Source organism: Convolutriloba macropyga, chromosome 15, assembly GCF_964194025.1.
Source record: "Convolutriloba macropyga chromosome 15, txConMacr16.3, whole genome shotgun sequence".
Taxonomy (NCBI): domain Eukaryota; kingdom Metazoa; phylum Xenacoelomorpha; order Acoela; family Convolutidae; genus Convolutriloba; species Convolutriloba macropyga.
In genome coordinates, this window is record NC_134482.1 from 16747719 (window position 1) to 16770148 (window position 22430).

Here is a 22430-nt window from a genome sequence, read left to right on the forward strand (position 1 = left end):
CGCACGCACCCACCCACACACACACACACACACACACACACACACACACACACACATATATATATACACCCAAACACACACACACCACACTCACACACACCACACAAACACACCCACTTACCAACTTACACTTACACGCAAACACGCACGCATACACACACCACAGATAACACACTCACCAGCACACCACACACACCACACTCACACACACCACACACATACACACACCACACAAACACACCCACTTACACACTTACACTCACACACGCCACGCACACCACACACACACAACACATACACACACCACACAAACACCACACACACACAACACATACACACATCACACACACACACACACCGCACATACGCCACCCACGCCACACACACACAACACGCACCACATACACCACACACGTTTTTTTTAGACTACAAGTTTATCAAACTGTTTCCATCTTTAGACTACGAGTTTATCACCACTCTTTTATCGCCACTGTTTACTTAGTAACAGTGGCGAGAAAAGAGTGTGAGAAACTCGTAGTCTAATGCCGAAGTGTTTTTCCAGTGTCGATCGGGCATTAAAATTTATTACACTGGCAGTTTAATTAACTGCTGTTATCGCAACAGGTGTTGATTAAATGAAATTGAACCTCTTCTGTTTGACCCATGCAGCTCAGAGGGCATATATCTTATACGACTCAAGCGTACCTGCTGTTTTTCTTTAGCGTACCGTACTTTATAACAACATAAAAATTGTAAATGGTGGCATTAAAAAAAACATTAGAGTCGGAACAACCTATCCTCGCCTTAAACTTCTGAGGGAAACAATAAATCCTAAATTGGTTTCAGTGGGTGAAAAACGGTTCCAGGAAAATTCCATTGCCTAGAAGTCAATATCCCTCATTCGCTGGAAAAAATGATGACTCCTTTGTCGACTTGGTGCGACTGTTAATCATTTGTCCAATTTTCATATGCGACTTTTGCACACGTAAGGAAACGATATTCATCATCAAAGATTACCCTAATCATTGGACTCTGATAAACGAAACAGAACTGAATAATAATTTGAAGACACTCGAAGTGGAGAGTTTCCAGGGAAAACAAGTGAAGGTATGTTGTTTGGGATCTCTTCGTCCATTTGTGCCCCCCCCCCCACCCCGCACGTTATGTTCCATGTTATATAACACGAGTTATTGCTATTACATAGTAAATCTTTATCTATAAAATTTGCACGTGCGTCTGAGGGGTGCTAATAATTTGCACCCACTAAGCTGGGAACACAAAGGGAAAATAAACGAAAGAAACAAAGGGAAGTATTCAAGTTGTTTTTTTTTAAAAAAAAGGTTTGTGTTAGTAGGCATGTAATGTATACTATCCCTCCAAATAAGGTATTCATAACTTAACGGTGACGGGGGGTATAAGTTCCTTGGGGGGGGGGGCTATAATGAGAAAGACCAGATAGAAGCTTATATGCAATTATGTATCAAAAAACTTGTCTTCATAACTAATGGTATAAAAACAGGTTTGGTCAGTTGACTAATAGAGAGAATTTTGACCTACTCTGCCCGATGAGTTGTTTCACGGAAATCTTTGTCCAAAAAATGAACGCTTTAATAATTTGTCAGTGAGAACAAAAATTGAGATCGTTCAAATGCCGTGAGCTAGCCTGCGAGCTGACCTGCGGCCTTTTTTTTATAAATTTTATACATAGTACAAGGTTTCGTGCGTAATTTTGCGGTAATCGAAATTTTCCTGTGCAATTCTAAGGGTGGAGAAAAACTGCTTATGGCGTGATGCAAAACAATTCGTTTCTTATTAATGACGGATCTTACAAAACAAAATTGTAATGATCAATTACTTCTGATTGAGCTAATCGAGTCGCGAATGCTTGTCTCACAATTCGGTGAAGGCAATTGCGCAAGGCAGTTTGAGCGAGTGCAATTGAGAAGCGAATTACTAAGGTTAAATTGAAACTGGTTTACAGAACTGAAAATCGGAAAATGAATAATTTAGATTACAAATTGGAACCAAAAAGGAAATGAAAGTTTGTTCACAACATGATCATAAGACAGGAAGAAGGTATCGATTTGTTTATGAGCTGAACAGACAGTTTCCTGTCTAAAGGATGAACAGAAGTTACAAAGAACACGTGATGAACTAAAGTTAAAACGGGCAACAAAAGCACTTGTCCTTCAAAAGGATAATTAGAACTAAAATACGGTTATGGATATATGATGATTATCCATACCGTATGACATTTCCCCTGTTGAGAGAAAAATTAGTACATAAAATAGGAAGTTTAATAATTATTCACCGGTTATATAAGTAATATTAAATACTAGATAAAATATAATGTTCTGAAAGTTTATCGAGCTCTATTCCAAAATTGAGTGGTCTTGGTTTTCGGCCTGCAAAACTGTCGTTTCTTTTGGAAGATTTGGATTTGGATCCGTTGTCCATCGCTCATTAGGGTTTCGTGGCGAAACCTCCACAATGAATTCAGTATTTGATTTGGGAATTTCTTTCGAATATCCTTCTGTGTTCTGATCTTTTTTCCACTATCGACGTCGAAGACTTCTTTTGTCTTTTAAGGGTTCTTTTGCTTTTTTTTCTGATGAAGTATCCGAATCGGACGTATCACTTATCGTTGGTTGTCGTTTTTCCTTTTTGCGTAGGATAGGCGTTGGCATTTGAGGAGAAGCCACTCGTGCCGCGGATGGTCCAGCTACGTCCGGATTATGTGGTGGGCACAGGTGGGCTGAAGTGTAAAATCTGAGTTTGATCAGGTCTATTTGCGAATGCGTCATCGTGTTTTGGATTGCGTTTTGGGATTCTCATTTTCAGTGAGCGCGCAACATTACTGGCCGTGGAGATGCCGGATCTGTACGATGAGACAACACGGATATCGTCTGCTTGTTTCTTGTTTTCCTTTATTTTTTTGTCCCCGAGATTTTTTCTAACTAGGTCCCTTCTATGTTTTACTATTATTTTGTGTTCGAACGTTTTTTCGTAGACTTTCGTCGGTCTACGCTCTATGTATCGGCCGAGATCCTAATCGCGTTCTGCTTTTGTACCAAATTTGGCGATATCGGAATTTCGCACCCTTACTTCTTGTCTGTTGGGCTCTTCAATAACGCTCGTGGTTAGGCTGACTTTACATACAGTGCTACCGGGAGCAAGCACTTCGTATAAACCGTCGAGATTTTTCTTTTGACGCTGACTGTCATAGATTTTCCTCGCTAGTCTGAGCTGAATGCTTCTTTCAGAACACGGAATTGGACTGCTCGGCCCTTCTGACCAGATTAGTCGCTGTTCTCCGTCTTTCATTTTGTCCTCTTTTTTCTGTGCGCGGGCACTTGCGGCGCAGATAACCTTTTCTATCTCCGTATCCGAGCATAGGGCCGTACCTGCCCACTGTTCTTCCGTTAGATACGAGCGACCTGGTATTGTGTCTTCATCTAAATATTGTTTAATTATTTTATTGTAATATAAATTTTTATTATTAGGTTTAGTGGTGATATTAGAAATTGGTGTATTACATTTCTCACCGAAGTGTGCCTCAAATGGTGTGATGTCTATTGTTTTTTGTTTCGAAATTCTCAGTCGTTGTATAATTGCATGTAGGGATTGCTCTAGGTTAAATTTTTTATTCAGTTGTGTTTTCACGCATGATAATTGACGTTTAATTTTTTGAATAAGGAGTTCTACTAGACTTATTGCTCTGTGATCATTTGCTGGTGCATATATAGGCGTAATGTTATTTTCTGTACGAAATGTTTCAAACTTTTTTCCTGTAAAACATTGAGCTGGATCTAATCTAATGGTTCTTGGAACCCCGTGGTTATATATGTATTTATTTAGGAATTTAATTACATTTGTGCCCATTGGCAGCGCGGAATTACTGATTTTAAGTTCTTACCGATTTCCGTGGCTTCTGCCAGTATATCCCGGTGGATATATGGCCACCAACTATTCTGCGCTAGAGAAAGCATTGGGAAACTCCCAGGATGAGTTGAGTGTATATCCTCCAACACCGCATCCTTTATTGCTTTTGGTATCGCTATTCTTTCGTCTAGGCAGACACATCCGTGTTTCAGACTGAGTTCCCGTCAATATGAAAAAATGTAGGGGGTTATCTCTCGTAGTCTGTCAGGTTCGTCTCGTGTGACACAATCGCGCATTTCTTTGAGAAATGCATCCTTTCCGGTGAGAATGGACAGTAGTTTTTTTGCTAAATATCTTTTTTAGTGTTTCTGTGAAGCATACATCTTCGGCCGCGTCGAGCAAACTGCCTGATGGGGTTCCGGTATTAGAGGAAGTGTTTGTGGCGGGTGTTGATGGGGCTGTGTCAGAAAAGGTCACTCGTGCCTTCGTTGGAATAGATTTTGATCTTGTTGCTTTTGTTTTTGGCATCTTGTTGAGTAGATTGACAGAGTTGTTTGCGTTGAGGGATTCGATGGGGATGTTCAAAGTGGAGGAAAATGTGAATCTACTTTGAGTTAAAAGCGAGTGATTCTTTTGCAGGTTGTATTTATACTTAGGAATTTGTGTTTTCGCGCTTAATTTACGGTATTTGGGTGAATTATTTTACTTACTATCATTAATGGTTTTTTTGGGTTTATTTGTTCAGAGTGTTCCCATTCTTGATTGTCTGACATTTGCACTGCTTTTGCAGCAAGTTTGTTAATAGAATGGGAATTATTTGTTGTGTGGTTTTTTGGCGCAAATTGCGATCTTCTAATTTTAAGAGGCATTTGCAATGCGTATGGTATATTTAATTGAGGATTAACTGTTGAATATGAAAGTGTTAATTGTGGCACGAATGGTAGTTTCTTTCTGGAAATTAGTTTTGAATAAGATGAAGGCGAATGTAACTTTAATATGCTATTTAATTTTTGTAGTGTGTTCCGTTTATTTTTAATGAGATGTTTCATTGAATTACGAATTTTAGATATTGATGCTACTACAAAGTGTTCATCATATGTAGAGACTTTTTTAACTCTTGCGAATGGGTTCTTGATATATAGTTCACTAAGCCCATTTTTGCTCCCGGCATGTGTTCAATTGTGAAGTTGTATAGAATGAGTCTGTCTATCAATCTAGAAAGGCGGCTATTGTAGGATTTGTTCGATCTGTGTTCCTTTAATATTGACAACAATGCTCGATGGTCTGTTATAACAGTGAAGTTTTTTTCCATATAGGTAGTATTTAAAATAGTCAATCGACCACACTTTCACAATAGTTCTAATTCGTTAACACTGTATTGTTCTTCTGTTGAGTTTAGGAATCGTGACGCAAATGCTATTGGTTTGCAACCTTCGGGTGTATTCTGTTCAAGTGCTGCTCCTAGTACCAAATACGAAGCGTCACTTTTAACCCGAACGTCTAAATTTGGATTGTAATTATTATTTTCTGTGCTGTTGGCAATTTTTTTTAATTAACTGAAAATGTTTAGTGTTCTGTCCAAATAAACTTCGTGGATTTTTTGAGAAGTGGTCTAAGTGGATGAAATAATTGTGCTAGATGTGGTGTGAATTTGCCAATCCAATATAATGTACTGACCCGAGAAAGGATCGTAGGCGTTTTAGTGTTGTTGGTGGTGGTATTGTTAAAATTGCTGCTGTTTTACTTTCTAATGGTGATATACCAGTATGGGTGAACTTATATCCTAACCATTCAATTTCCGTTTTTGCAAAATGACATTTTTGAAGATTTACTCTTAAATTGTCTTCGTCTAGCTTTTTTAAGCATTTTGTTACGTATGCCAAATGATCTGTTTCAGTTCCAGTACTAACAATTATTATGTCATCTAAAAAGCAATAGGTGTGTTGTAGACCTATTAATGTATAGTCCATTGCTTTTTGAAATTCTACCGGCATATCAGTAAGGCCGTAGAATCCAGTTTTGAATCTATAGGTGCCAGTGGACTCTCCACAGATAATGTTGAAGTTACAGTGTTTCGCAATATCATGGTGTAATTGTTATTGACTGTATGAATATTTTAAGTCTAATGTGGTGAAATATGCTTGTTGACCATTTTGAGTGTTAGTAAGATGTTATGATTTTGTGTCAATTAGCATGTTAATGTTAGGAATTTGATATTTTTTTTGTGTATGGCTTCATTTAGTACTTTGGAATCTAATGCGAGTTTTATAGATTGGTCTTTCTTTACTGTGATCACGATCGGAGATATGAAATAATCGTCTGAGCAACTAGATAGTTTTCGATATGACCTTCATTCTGTAAGCGTTCAACTCCACCGTGACTCTAGGTTGGAGATTTGTTGGAACGCGCCGACCTTTTTGATGCTTTTCTGTAAACTGTTGATGAAATTTTGATTTCGCTACATGTAACTTGGAAAGACCAATTCTTGAAACTAAATGAGGAAATTGCGCTGTGATTGTCTCTTTAATTTTACATATGGAATTATTAATGTTATTGACACCTTTATCTTTATCTGGTTGTTGTTGTTGTACAACTGCAAGGCCAAGGTTTGCGGAGACGTCTTTGCCAATGATGATTTTGTGACCGTCTTCCACCACTGTCAGATTGGCTTCTCTTTCTATCCAATTATTGTATGCAACCATTGTCTCAAGATGTCCAAGGACTTTGATCGGATCATTGGAGAATGTTTTTAGGTCCTTCTTTCCCTCTTAGTGATCCACTTTGCAGATTTTGTAGTTCGAAGTATTTGATTTGCTAAGGTTTTTGTGATAAAACTAACTGCACTCCCGGAGTCAATCATGGCGGTTGTTTTTACCTCTCCAAACTGTACTTTAGCATTCAGGGGTTCAAGTTGATTTGCTGATTCACATGAGATTGCCGCTACGTAGTTGTCAGTGTCGCCCATCGTAATTGGAATCGTAGACTTGGTCATATAATTGTTGGTAACTAGATATATAGTTAACAGACTCTTCGTCGTCACTTTTTTCTGGAATCTTGTCAATTTGGTTCAAATTTGTTTTTGGAGCTTTAGATGCTTGTCCCTGTGATCGTTTCGGCATTCGACATTTTCTCGCAAAATGGCCAATTAATCCGCAATTATTGCACTTTTTCCCATTTGCGGGGCAAATCTGTCGATGATTATGACTCCACCGTTGGCCGCAATTGGTACAGATACTACTATAATGGTAATTTTGTGGTACAGTTGTATATCGTGTGAAATCCCTTCTAGTTTGTTGAGCATTTGCATTGCGATTGCGTGGTAGGTAATTGTTGACGACATTAACTGAGTTTGCAGCTGGCATCAAAATTTTATTGATCTTTTGCTGATTTTGTGCCCCCATCTCCATTTGAATTGCTATTTCAAGTGCCTTGGAAGGTTCAACTGTTTCCTTCAATAACTCCTTTTTGGGTTTCATGATCTATCATGTTTAGTATGAAAGCATCTCGAATAAGTGTAGTTTCTTCACTCCCTAAACTACAATTTTCGACTTGTTCTTTCTATTAGGCGACCGTAGAACCTTTCAACAGATTCGCCTTTCTGTTGTTTGCAAGAGTAGAAGACAAAACGGTCGTACGTGATATTTCTCACTTTTGTAAAGGAACACTCCATTGCTTGCCATAATTCTCTAAATGGCTGTTTTTCTATTAGGAAATGAGGGTGTTTGCTTTTAAAAATACGTCGTCCCTCCGTGCCAATGCTCAAATATAGCAAAGATATTGATTTTTGCTCACAGATCCCCCATGTTTTATCTCCACACAAGATACCAATTTCATCAATCTTTTTGCAACGATTTTGCCATTTTACCTTGAGTTGTTGGTTACGGATCTTTCTATCCCTTTCAGTTGCTTGCGTGTGGTTCTCCACTGGTTCCTCGTAGGTTGGCTCGAGTGGGTATGTTACCGCTGTTGGTGGATCATTCAAGTGATTTTCGAGCTGAATTCCTTCTTTTGCTAGCAATGCGAGCTTCCACTGTTGAGTCCATTTATCCCACGTCAACGGTTGAGTGGCAGTAGGCTTTTCCCAAAATGCATCGACAGGAACAGACAGGAAATTACAAAGAACCAGTGATGAGCTAAATTTAAACTGGACAGCAAAAGCACTGGTCTTCCAAATGGATAATTAGAACTAAAATACGGTTATGGATATAAGATGATTATCTATACCGTATGACAAAAATCTTACCTGGTTCTAAAATTAGGCAGTCACCTCCTAAGCAATTATTTGGCGCTTGAATACTATGTGCACGTTTTGTCAATCGGAAAGTTGTTTTTTGGTCTGACTCCAAAAATGGAGGTTTTAGTAATTTGTCTCTGAAAGCAAAATTTGAGATCGTTCAAAGGCCGTGGGCTAACCTGCCGGCTGGTTTGAGGCGTTTTTTCATTCTTGTGGAGGGTATAGGGCTACATGCGTAGTTTCTTACTCCAATAGATAACAATATTCGCATGCGTCTTTTTGCGCTAATAAAAATTTCCTTGTGAATTTCTAGGGGCGTCAAAACACTGCTTCGTGGGTAAAATGAGATAATTCGTTTCCTCTTAATGAAAGATTTTTCCAAAATAAACTCCCTTAAAAGTGTTCGAAACGTAATCAGGGACTTTGCGAGCATATATATTAGCTGTCTGAGAGGAAATGGTGCAACCGTTTTTTATCAGGAAGTTCTTTTTGGATCTTAGCCACAAAAAACGGATGTTATGGTATTTTATCAGTGGATATTTTTGCAGTCACATCTTAAGAAAGTATTAGATGTCTGAAATGAAATTGTGTGTGGTTAAGTGGATAACCTAATCCCAAAAAAATTAAAAAGATAGTTTCTGAGGTTCCGAGAAAATAATTACATTAGATTTGATGTGAGATTTTTTTTGTTTGTTTTTCGATCTATATTGGTGTCCATTTGGCCATTACAAAAAAGGTCAACAACTAAGCAGGTGGATTAAAAAGAACTGTTCACTTATTAATATGCTGGATTGGGTGTCTGTACAAAGACGGATCATTCTGGCGCAAACCTCAGTGCCGAATTAATTATTCCCATCGAATGTCAAATTAGTTATGACAAATTGGTTAAAATAAACCTATATGCTCAAGATGTCTATATATCGGCTTGCAAACAGAAGAAACTTTCAAAGCTGAAGAACTTCAATCTTAACCGTTGAGCAATGATCTTGTAATGAAAACCACATTTCCAACCTTTTTCAGGGCTTTTGAAAACGTAGCAGACTAACATCCAGCGAGGGGTTGGCTTCAATAGTATCGAGCTGGGGTTTAGGGATCCTAGCATTAGGCAATGGGGTGAGCACAGTGTGTGTGTGTGTGGGTTGGGGTGGTCCTGCTCAATGGTTATTTTCGGCTTAGCGGGGTCAGAACACTTCTTCGTGAGTAAAATGAGATAATTCGTTTCCTCTTAATGACAGATTTTACCAAAATAAACTCTCTTAAGAGTGTTCTAAATTTAATAAAGGACTTTGCAAGCATATATATTAGCTGTCTGAGAGCAAATGGTGCAACCGTTTTTTATCAAGAAGTTCTTTTTGGATTTTAGCCCCAAAAAAGGATGTTATGGTATTTTGTCAGTGGATTTTTTCGCAGTCACATCGTAAATAAATATTACATGTCTAAAAAGAAATTTTGTGTGGTTAAATGGATAACCTAATCCCGAAAAAAACTAAATAGAAAGTATCTGAGGTTCCGACAAACTAATTACATTATATTTGATGTTAGTTTTTGTTTGTTTATTTGTTTTTTGATCTCCATTCGTGTCCATTTGGCCATTTTTTGAAAAAATGAACAATTAAGCAGGCTGATAAAAAGAGATTTTCATTATTTATTATGCTGGATTGAGTGACTGTACAAAGACAGATCATTCTGGAGCAAACTTCAGTGCCGAATTAATTTTTCCTCATCGAATGTCAAATTAGTTATGACAAATTGGCTAAAATAAACCTATATGCTCAAGATGTCTATACATCGACTTGCAAACAGAAGAAATGTTCAAAGCTGAAAAACTTCAATTTTAACTGTTGAGCAATGATCTTGTAGTGAAAACCCCATTTCCAACTTTTTTCGGGGCTTTTGAAAACATAGCCCACTAACATCCGGCGAGCGGTTGGCTTCAATAGTGTCCAGCTGGGGTTTAGGGATGCTAGCATTAGGAGATGGGATGACCACAGTGAGTGTGTGTGTGTGTGTGAGAGTGTGTGTGTGGGGGGAAGAAGGTCGTGCAATGGGACTGGGGTTCAGAATGCTAAATGAGAGGGGGTTTCAAATCGACAGATAGAGGAGATTGGACAATGGGATTTTTGAGGCGGGTTTAGGGATGCTAGCATTTGGGGATGGGGGTGACCGCAGTTTGTAAGTGTGTGGGGGGGGGGTCTAGCAATGGGGGCAGTGTTGAGAAGGCTAGATGAAAAGGGGGTTCAAATCGATAGGTGGAGGAAGGTGAACAATGTGCTTTTTGAGAGGGGATTCGGGATTAGGGATGCTAGCAATGAGGGATGTCGAACTTTTAAGATTAAGAATCTCCCTTCACACCATGAAATTGTCTCCTCAAAAGAGCTTTGGTGAATGGAATTCTTAGAAAACAGAAAAGCTGAGGACTCTAAGAGATTTTCAAGCCATCCGAGCGCTACCTGCCACCTGTTTACACCGTTTTTGACAATAAAAAGTAAAATGGATCAGACGAAAAATCGTTGAAGCAAAAATTGCAATAAGAAAAGACCAGAGGACTAACGTATTTGCTCTGTCTTGCTACAAATAAATTATTGACGAATGTACCTTTGCGCAGTATTACGTGACTTTTCACGAGTTACCTTAAATTGTTACTGAATCACAATACTTGATAGAGAGTAGTTACCGAGTCATCAAGTTTTCGGGTCTTTCCCATTATAGCCCTCCATGAAAATTTAGCCCCCCATTATGGTATATTTAACATGATGGGGGCTATAGGTTATCCGACCCATTTTGCTTCACTTTCAGTCAATTTCTGTTCATGCTATTTCAAGATGGAAGGTGTGGTAATCGTTTGAAACCTCACACTGGATTGTTAAATCACACAGTCGTTTTACGAAGTATAAATTCATCTTTCGATGCAATAATACTCAAATATCAGACTTAAAATCAAATTTGAAAAACGCTTTGCCTTGATGTAATATTTCGTTCAGAATTGAATCTATAATTTGTGAAAGAAACTAGAGAGCGCTAGCATATTTTTGACGTTCAGTATATCTGATTGCTCGAGCGATTTGGCTTTAGATCATTTCTGTTCCCCCCATAGCTTAAATCTTTTATGACCCCCAGGCGCACGTGCTATTTGCTTACAAGTAACGTGCTATATAACAACACATAATATGTAACTGGGCATCATAAAAACACGGGGGGGGGGGGGGGGGGGTGGGCAAAACAATAGATCCTAAAATGGTTTTTTAGAACCTGCTTCAAAATCAATCACTTTGTACCCCAGCTACATGATCAACCACAGAAACAATTTGATGAAGCGCTTCAAAACAGATGCCATACAAGCGTATTGAATTTAAGATAAATCACAGAAATAACAAAATTTCAGCCAAATCAATCAAAAACCAACAATTCACAAGGCAAATGTTTAGCAGTTTAGATAGACTCACGATATATATGACAACTATACGCTGAGCAAATAACAGTGTGAGAATATGGCTGATGAAAATTATCGCTAAGTTTAGATTAGAAAACTCAGATTTACAGGGAACTTCCAAGTCTTCAACGCCAGCGAATCAACAGCAGATAAGAAATTGCAAAAAATGAAAAACAGTTGGGTTCTTTTGTATTTAGTTCCATTGTCCTATCGCTTGTTTCTGGAATTATTTTGCTCCTTTCAGATGATTACTTTCTGTTCTGATGCTGTTCGTTGAATTTGTTCTTGAGCTTGCTGATCATTTGGTATTGGAGTATATCTACATCAAACGTCTGCAGGAATCACGTCGACTTATGTAAAAGAAACCAAGCTCCTTTATGCTTTTCGTTCCCCCAAACCCTTTCAGTTTTGTAAATCAGAACTTTTTATCCTGATTGGTTTTGATTTTATTGAAGAAGTCAGAAGTGGTTGCATTCATTTCCAAAATTATTTATAGCCAGGGATTTTCCCTTTTTTGACCATAAATTGAGTTCCCATGACGCCAAATGAAATGTGTATATACAGCCTGACTCGCTACCATGAGCAACGACTAGCAGAATTTAAAATATTGCTCAAAAATTGTCTCGGTAGAGAGGAGGCCGAAGAAAATTAACATTAGTGGCATTTCCTTGGGCCAAAAACGGACCTTATAACTTGTTTTACACAGACTTGGGAGTTTTTGATTTTATAAAGAGAGAACTTGAATGTTTGACACTTTAGCACAATTTGAGCTCTTGTTTTGATAACTTTGCAAATTTTTAATCAAGAGCATCACATTCACAAAAGCACAATCTGATTTTTAATCTGTCCCAAGGAGTGAGACTGAGATGAGAGTTCTCCTAAGAAGGATGATGCCTGGTCACGAAGGATGGGTTAACCTGACTCAGAGATTTGAATGTCTCATTTCGCAGCCTGGATTTTAATGGGCGTCTAGGTATCGTTGAACCAACATAGTTGTCATGTAATTTCCCTTTAGTTCTGAAAGGAGTAGGGCTTCCTCCAGGTTCAAAATTAAATCAAACACAGATTGACTTAAGATTAGTTGCAAGCCTTGGCATGACTTTACTGCAGTAAGGTTTAAAGGAAAGTGAAGTTATCTTCCCACCAGTGCCGGTAGACACAAACTTTAATCAAAAGTTATCCACCAAAAGTAAGCATTTTTTCTGTCCCGCTCGAAAAACAAATAGGCGACCGCACAACTATCACTTATTTATCTACGTTTATACGAACTTCACTGATTAGTTAAAAATATTAACTGTATAGAATTTGTGAACAGTGAAGCATCACATCTGGAACAAACATCACTGCTTAATGATAGGCACAAACAAACATAAACCAGAAACATTAGGCAAGCACAATAGGCAACAATCTCATAATAGCAGGTTTAACATAATAAAAAAGATTAGGGCTTTTACAAGGAAACATTGTGCACTAAAAGTGAAGTAAAATTTTTGTAAAATAAGACAGTCTTCTAACACAGTCAGCATGCTAAACCATTCCAAAATTTCATCAACAGCGGAGTAGAGCCTCAAGCAACAACTTCAACTGAAGGTCACAGAGTGGAACGCATTATAAGATCTCTTCGAACAACAAAGCAATATCAATGAACGTCAAAGCAAACTACGCAAATTTGCTGAAGGAAAAATAATCATTCTGAAATATATAAAATGTAAAAAGAGCGCAAAATCACACAGAACGGACACATGTGACACTGAATACTGACATATTAGCAGCGCCCTCCCCTAATCGGCAGAAGAGACAGTACTCCTTAGGCAATAGACCAATGAACTCTCAGTTCCCAAGATGAATCTATCAGTAGATTAACACCGCTGTCTCGCTCGACTCAGAGTACCCTGATATTCTCAACCCCTTCTGAGCATTGAAGCGAGATGAAAGAACATAGATTTTCTCTCAGGGGCACTAAGATAAATAGAGGCTGGCAACAGTCAATTCAATCGAATGAAGAGAACCATGTTCGAGGATGGGGCTGACATGATCGCGAGGATTGCAGAACTAGGAAATCCCAACAAACAGGTTCTTTTTACAAAAATAGCACAGCTGGTCTGGCCATGAGCTAAAGCAACACACCATCAAAGCAATCAACAACCACCGGGCAACCGTTGACGACCTGATAGACACTATAAAACGGCAATAACAACAACCAATTCAATGCCCTCTCATGTTTCCCGACTTCTTCACCAGACTGGATGTAGCACGAAGCTATGATGTTTCATAACGCATTGAGTTCGCCTAAATATCAATTGTCGATTTCACACGTGATCCTCTTAGAGGGCATCAGTGGTTCAGTTTCTTCAGAGCAAGCATTCACAGCAATAGTGACCTAAAATTGATAACAGATGGCATACCTCCAAAACTATGCAACAAACAAAGCGAGAGATTCCATAAGTGGATGCTCCTACATAATGATGTACTACAACGAAACCCTGTCTGAACTCACCAACAACTTTGGCAATACACTCGTATTGTTGCTGCATACCAAGATCAATTGTAGAAGTTGCCTATGGCCTGGATAGCCGAACTAACAATTTTTTTGAGCTTCGCATCTATCGTGTACAAACCGTCCGACTTCATTTTTTGAACCTGATCTCAAGTCCTGAGCAGTAAATGGCCAGAGACAATTCGAACGCTACCATGATAATCAGATGAAGTCAACCTACAAGAACCCCGCTTTGTCACAACCTAATCTCGCCCACTTTGCTGATTGGATTGACTCATAGGCAGAGGCGTTTGAGATCTCTCCAGAACGAAAACAGTGAACCATCGTAAGCAATTCTTCTAGAAGGGGGCCAAAGGATGTGTCCTCTCAACTCATCTGACAAGACCACAACCGTGATCGATGTCACGCAAAATAGGAAAAGTCAGTGTATGACAATCAGTGCTGTGTGAGGAGGTTCAAAAACATGGCGCTTTGCGGACAGATGCAGTGATTTCCGTCACTCTACACTCCATAGGACAGAAACAAGGCAGCAACAACAAAATGCACAACCAAGTGGAAACTGGAATCAAATTTCACAAAACATTATCTTCAGAAAACATACAAACTGAAAGCCAAACCATTATGAACCTAACCTTAAAAAATACAACCAAAGGCAGGAGACGAGTTCGATTTACAACCGAAAGAATGGAAACCAGAACAGAACAAGATGGATCAAATAGCAGCACGTCACACAAGTGCAACTGGCTTAAAAGTGGTTTTCGCCATCAGCCAATGACCAAGCAGAGCAACAGCAACGGCCGGAAAGATAACTTTCAGCGCACTGTAGCCACACAGCAGGCAACTACTCCGCAATAAATTTACCTTTACAGCAACCAATAGGAAAACTCTTCGGTCAGAGCTCAGATACAATTGCAGGTGATGGTTATACCAGTAAAACTTTATCTTTGGATCAAAACCTACGCATTGCTGAACAGTGGCACTGACCACCCGCAAACAAAACTGAAGTTTGCCGATGCTCTTGAAATTTAACAACCGAAAAACATAACTCAATCGCTAACTTCAAAAACATGGTGATCAACAATTTAAAACCGCAGATTTTATGATCGGCAGAAGAGCTATGTACAGCAGTTGTCCCGTGATTAGAGTCCCCGTGTACTCAACAGAGCCATGGAGGAGCTTTGGATGCTACGGTTTCAAATTGAAGTGTTGAAAAAAATCTGCAGAGACCATTCCTACTTATAGAACACATATCTCCCAACAATTAGGGAGAGCCGGACAGAAACATTGATTGGAGCAGGTGCATTCACAGCAACTGTTTGCACATTCCTGAGTCAACCAATGATCAAAAAACAAAAGCCCAGACAAAATACGCAGAGACCCAAAAGCAGAGACCCATTCAGATATGCATGAACTTCAGAGAGTTTTCAATAGCACGGCTACCCTTGAATGGGTCCGATCTAAGTAGAGAGAAAACTTTTACATTACTACAAGATTTATCAAAAATTACAAAATCACCACGACATCTGGAGACACATCACTGGAAAAAATATTCTCACTGACCACTGCAGACGAAGCCTGGCCCCATAAGACATCCCAAAGCTATGTCTGGCACTACCAGATTTGCAGATTTTCTGAGCACACCTCAAAGTTCCAGAAATTCTCCGTAGGCACTGATCCGCATTTATTTGCTACACAAGCGACACAACTTGCCTGTCTTTGAGCTTGAAAATTTTCAAGATGCAGTCTCTTTATCAACGCTACCAGAATGTTGTTCCAAGCAATAAGACGCTTCAAGTCAAAACTCTGTACGGGAAGAAAAATTGAAGCACTTGAGACCTCCAACACTGAGGATTTTGCACCAGTTGAGACCAGGGCAGGGAACTACCTCATCAAGATTTTCTCTCAGGAACAGTTTTTTCTCAGGAACAGTTTTTTCATTGTAGAGAAGGAGTAAGACCTGAGAAACTAGACAAGCTGATGCTTTTCCCGCACTTTCTAGATGACGACGGGCTCTTAAGGTTAGGAGAAAGACTCAACAAGGCACCACTAAATTACAGTGCAAAACATCCCCTCATTCTTCATAGCAGGAACGCAATTACAAGACTGCTGATTGAAAATGCAAACAATGACTGTGTACATCGGGGCGGAAAACACGCGAAGGCCCACATGCAGCCAATTTTCATGATGATTAGGTTAAGAAACGTCCCGAGAAGTCTGCGGAAATACTGTTTAAGTTGCAAACGATGGATGGCAGATAACTTGAGACCAGAGATGACTGGTCTGCTTGAGTTCAGAATTCAGAGCAAACAGCAGTGCCCTTTTGTCAAAACTGCAATTGAAATATTGGGACCTTTCTACATTGAGGATAAAAAACTAGTTGCTCAGATGCACAATGTCTGCTTGTCACGTGCCGGATCACCAGAGCTATCAATTGCAAAAAAAATCATTGGAACCAACAAAGCAATGAAGTTAAAATTCACGAAAAACTACCAGCCAGACAATGAGCCAGACATTATATTGCAATTGGCTCAACAGAACAATCAGTGAGACGCAATTGGCACAACATTTTGGAGGAGTCTGGGAAGTGCTGATGCAGATCTACTAATAGTGTTGGGCGGCTGCAAACTAGCACTCTCTGTTTTTCAGACATCTGTGGCAGTAATTCTGAACTCCAGGTCAAAATCTGGGCTGCAGCGTCTCAGATGAGGGCTGCAGCGTCTCAAAATCGCTTTCTCCTTTGCAGAGCGCACATAAGTTTGAAACCTCTTGTTGACAGCAACCAGCAATTCACGACTAAGGACTTCAAACTAGCGCAACACCACTTGATCACTAATAAAGCAGGCTGCTAAGGGAATATGTTCCTGAGTTCAACAAGGGAACGAAGTGGTAAAAATCAAATGATCAGCTGGATGAAGGTGACATTGTGCGGATGCTCGAGGACTTCACTCCTCGAGGTATCTGGCCTCTTGGAAATATTGTGAAAGCACACTGATGACATCCAGACGACTACAAGACTAGTCCAAAGTCCAGCAGTAACCGTAAATCCCACAATTTTCAAGTGCTATTGAGGTTCACTGAAACATTTTCATTGAAAGACAAAAACTCAAACTCAGAATAAAAGCTTATGCTGTGTTTTATATGTGTTTATATGTTCATCTGAATTGTTGATTTAGGCTGCTCTGAGTGTAAAGGAGCCAAGTTTTTTGTGTTTTTTGTCTGTTTCAATTTTGTAAACCAGAACTTTATTTCTTGATTGATGTTGATTATATTGAAGAATCCTGAAGTGTTTTACATTCACTTCCAATATTGTTTATAGTAGGGGACTTTCCGTTTTTGGCCACAATTTGTGTGCGCATGGCGCGAGTGTAATGTGTATAGAGAGCTTGGTTTTCTATCATGAGTGAGGCACTCAGAAAAAAAACGATTAAAAATTTTCTTGAAAGATTTTGACCAAAGAGAAACGACGTAGCGAACTTGTTAGCTCGTCTTGTTACCACTGGCTCTTAAAATACTATCAATTTTTAAAACCATTCACAATAACGATTTTGACTTCAATTCACTCAGGTAAGTTCTTTTACTTCAAGTTATGAAACAGTATCACACGATGCGTTCATACTCAAGCTGTGTTGTTGTAAAAATGGTTAAAAAATCTAAAATACTTAATCAGTGTTTTTGTTCGGTCAACTTGTTTTTTCTTCTTCTTACGAATAATTAGAGCAATCAGTAAAGCATATCCAGATATTCAGGAAAAAAAGCAACAAGGGAAAAATTCCTGCTTACAAAGTTATGGACATTCGCCTCGAATATTGAGGAAAACTTTATTTCGGAGATTTCAAATTACTTTTGATTTCAGCAAAAAGATTAAATAATTTGAAAAAAAAAATGTTTTCAGCGCTATGGAAGAGACGCTCAAGTTGGTGGTAGTGAACGTTGTGAGAAACTGACTTTTACAGGTTCTGAAACCTACCTTTTGAAAATCGCTCTTTATTTACATTTTTAGAGCCTAAGTTCATACATAAATTCATATAGATAGATATATATTGCAATGATAGTTAGTCAGTTACTTCAAAAAATGTTTATCAGAGAACTCATGAGAACACGACACAGAGACGTAGAGACCGAATATGAAATGACTAATTTCTTTTTTTTTGCAAAATCATAAGACAGCGAAAGAAGGGAGAAGAAGAAGGGAGCAAGTTTTTTTTGTTTGGGCAACTTACTTTACTTGTTCTTGCGAATTATCAGAATACAATGCAAGGGCATAAAAAGCTAGCAAAGATTTAAAGCTGCAGTGGTTTATCTAGAAAGACTCAAAGTTGAAATTAAAGAGTGTAGCGTTTTAAATTTAGTTTCAAAAAGAGTGTTTCTGATCTTGATTGGCCTTTTTTATGTCTGCTTCCTTTAGCATAAGTGTTTTTAAACAAAAACAAAAGAATTACAAAAAACCGACTGTTTGATCCGAAAAAGATTTTCCGGAAAAAAGAAAAACTTTAATGCTATGTATTTATATGCGTTTACATGTTTATCTACATTGATGATTTTATGTTGCTAGGAGTGTAAAGGAATCAAACTTTTTTATGCTTTTTCGTCCCCGTATTCAATTCATTTTGTTAAATCAGAACCTTTCTCCTGACTGATGTTGATTTTATTATTGAAGAATTCCGAAGTTGTTGAAATTAAATTCCAATATTACATATAGTAAGGGCTTTCCGCTTTTAGCCATAACTGTTGTGCGCATGGCGCGAAGGAAATGCGTTTTCTTTTAGTTTTTCTTGCAAATAATAAAGGCAACGCACCATGGGGTCACTAAAAGCTAGAAAAAGTTCATAGCATCAAAACAAATTGAAATGGTGTACATGGAAAGACTCAAATTTGAAAAAAAATGTATTGTTTAATAAATTTAGTTTAAAAAAGAATTTAAATGACCTTGATTGGCAGTATCTAATACCTGCTTCTCTTGAGTTTTTTTAACGAAAAACAAAAAAAACAACAAAAACCGGCTGTTTTTTTCGAACAAAATTTTTTCGGAAGCATTCAAGAATTGAAAATCTGCTTTTGTCAAACTGGTCAAACAAACTGAATTACTTTTACTAGTTTTTCAGGAAAAAACAGCGAAGGAAAAGATTTTGGAGCTATGCTTGGTTTATCTTTTCTGGACATTCACTTTAAAAATCGACTCTTCATTTTTACGTTGAAAAATACTGTTAATAGTACAAATATTGTTGAGTTATTTGAAGAGACGTGGAATTTTTAACAAACCTTGATTTCGGAGATTTCAAATTACGTTTGAATTCAGCGAAAAATTTGAATGATTTGAAAAACATGTTTGTAAAGCACCTATTGAAATTGTTCACAAAAACATTTTGTTTTTTACCGTTCTGGAATAGGAGAACTGATACAGATGCTAAAATTGGTTGCAGTGACCATTATGAGAAACTGACTTTTACAGGCTCTGCAACCTACCTTTTGAAAATTGTTCTTCAATTACATTTTTAGAACCTATGTTTGTATAAATTTTCATATAGATACATGCAATGAGAGTTAGTCAGCTACTTCACGAGATATTCATGAGGAACAAATGAGAACGCGACACATAGACGTAGACCTCGTGCACAAAATGACCAATTTCTTTTTTTTTGCTAAATAATAAGACAAAGAAATCAGGGAGAAATTAATGACTCCGATTCCAATTTGAATATTGAGGGAAAATGGAATAAGTGTTTCAGTAACTGAACCAAGCCTTGCTATCAAAATTCAATTACTAAAGTTTTTTGATGTGTTCTCTGACTCTTCAGCGTTCACATGAAAGCCGTGAAGTGAAGCATATCCAGGTGTAGTAATGAAGCCGATTGAGTAAAAACGACTGCATGGATCAAGAAAAATTGTTTTCACTCTAACGCCAATGCCATTTGAAGATATAAGGATTAGTAATAGGTATTGAAGGTGGCTAACATTTACTAATCCTAATCAAAACAGAAGACTTATGTTAACTAAAGCTTTCGTTGATTTCGAAATAAGAGTCTCCGCGCATATAATAGAATTCCGAAAAAAGATTTTCATCTGTTTGTGCTCCTTAAGCGTGCTGAAAAAAGATAGTACCAAGCGCTTGGTCAACGATAGTGCAACCAATTTCAAAAAAACAGTTAAACGTAGCCTCTGAATGTGATGAAATTGTGTAAAGTCACCGTAATCAAGATATTCACCACGATCCAAAACGGGAGTAAATTGACACACATGCTTTACCGCCAATGGTTGAATCGAAAACTGACCCATCCAGAAACAGTAGATTAATGGAGCTAGCCAATGTTCCAATTGTTGCTGTAACTAAAATGAAAGATACTTGTAACGATTTCTATTTGAAGTAGGTAAACCCAAACTGCAGCTTCATTGGTTTTTTTACAATCAGGAACATATACGCCGTTGCGCAGCTCACGCCATGGCCAAGGTAATAAAAGAATTGCATTCTCGTTGGAACATTTGTTACCAAAGTGGAGTACAAAAATAATGAACAAGATGCTAAGTAATACTGCTAGTTTGTTCAATTGAGCTATATGTACTGAAAACTCAATCCGCTTATTTGTTCTACTGCAGTCTACAATTTGGTCATGAGAATACTCGATGTATCTTGAATCAATTTTTTAAATAGGAATAGATGCAACAAGAACTATTAGGCTCAGACCTTCCATTCCCATGGATGGAATATATGATTTGAAATTGGCAATTGTTCGACAATATCAGACATAACTGGTTTTTGTCACGTTATCAACCTCAATTCAAATCTAACGCATTTGAATTTGTTTATCATTTTTATAACAAGTTCTTCGTAGAGAACTTGTTTACAAAGTGTACAAAAATTCGAAGACCAATACGCAACGGATGACCTATGACAAGTCCTCATTCGTTACTTCTTTTATCGAATTATACCTCAAGCCTTCTTAGCCCAGTGTAGCTAAAAGTCCGGCAAACTTGTCGAAATTTTGTTACAGCCCTGAACAAATTTGTAGTTCCTCAAAACGTTTTGTAAATAATTTTGCTGGACGGTCGAAAACGAACACTCTTCGTTTTCCAGACAGTTGTGGCAGAGGTCGATGTAATTTTGATCTCCAGTCCATTAGCCAATGTAGGCTGCAGCTTCTAAGATTAGGGATCACTTCCTCCTTCGCACAACACACATAAGTTGGAAACCTCTTGCTAACAGCAACCAGCGGATATCAACTAAGGACTTCAAGATGACGCAGACACTACGTGATCATTCATGGAGCACGCTGCTAAATTCTTATGTTCCTGAGCTCAGGAAAGAAAGAAAGTGTCAAGAAATCAAAACGTCAGCTGGATGAAGGCGACATTGTGCTGATGCGCAAGGACTGCACATCCCGAGAAATCTGGCCTCTCGGAAATAATGTGAAAGCACACAGGTGTCATCCAGACGACTAGGGCAATAGTCCAAAGACCAGCACTAAACCTAAGCCATGTATTCCCACAATTCTCAAGTGCTCCTGAGGGTCATTGAAACAAGTCTATTGAAAGACAAAAATTCAAAACCAGAAAAAAAGTTTTTGCTATGTTTTTTTCTGTGTTTCCATGTTGGTTTGAAATGTTGATTTCATATTGCTAGGTGTGTAGAGGAACCAAGTTTGTTTATGCTTTTCCGTCCCCGTATTCATTTCATTTTTTAAATAAGAACTTTTTTCCTGATTGATGTTAATTTTATTGAAGAATTAGGAAGTGGTTGACATTAACTTCCAATATTTTTTATAGTAAGGGCTTTCCGCTTTTAGCCATAACTTTTGCGCGCATGGCGTCAAGGAACTGAGTTTTATTTCAGTTTTTCTTGCAAATAATAAAGGCAATGCACCTTGCGGTCAGTAAAAGCTAGCAAAAATTCATAGCATCAAAACAAATTGAAGTGGTGTACCTGCAAAGACTCAAATTTGAAAAAAATGTATTGTTTAATAAATTTAGTTTAAAAAAGAATTTAAATGACCTTGATTGGCAGTATCTAATACATGCTTCTCTTAAATTAAGTTTTTTTCAACAAAAAAGAAAAAAAACCACCAAAAACCGGCTGTTTCTTCCGTACAAAATTTTTTCGGAAGCATTCAGGGAATTGAAAATCTGCTTTTGTCAAACTGGTAAAACAAATTGAATTACCTTTACTAGTTTTTCAGGAAAAAACAGCAAAGGAAAAGATTTTGGAGGTAAGTTTTGTTTATCTTTTCTGGACATTAACTTTAAAAAGCTACTTTTAATTATTACGTTTAAAAAAACTGTTAATAATACATTATTGTCAAGTGATTTGAAGGGACTTTTTGAGCTTACCTTGATTTTGGAGATTTCAAATTACTTTTGAGTTCAGCGAAAAGTTTGAATGATTTGAAAAACATGTT

General features: G+C 38.0%; 1 protein-coding gene across 18 annotated transcripts in view; it reads left to right on the forward strand.

The window, feature by feature from the left end:
• Window positions 1–22430, forward strand: part of LOC142354481 (uncharacterized) — a 117513-nt gene that overhangs the window by 61867 nt on the left and 33216 nt on the right. For 12 of the 18 annotated variants that reach the window (XR_012761099.1, XR_012761090.1, XR_012761091.1 and 9 more), the window contains one exon: window positions 847–1107. The exons of 1 other annotated variant lie outside the window; for it this stretch is intronic. Coding sequence is in view for 5 of the 17 variants with exons in the window: in XM_075406791.1 (XP_075262906.1) it covers window positions 847–1107 (261 nt within the window). In the remaining 12 variants the exon portion in view is untranslated. Of the gene's footprint in view, window positions 1–846; window positions 1108–9136; window positions 9313–11362; window positions 11559–22430 lie in introns of those variants that run through there. 5 more of the 18 variants (XR_012761096.1, XR_012761097.1, XR_012761095.1 and 2 more) reach the window with 3 other exon arrangements.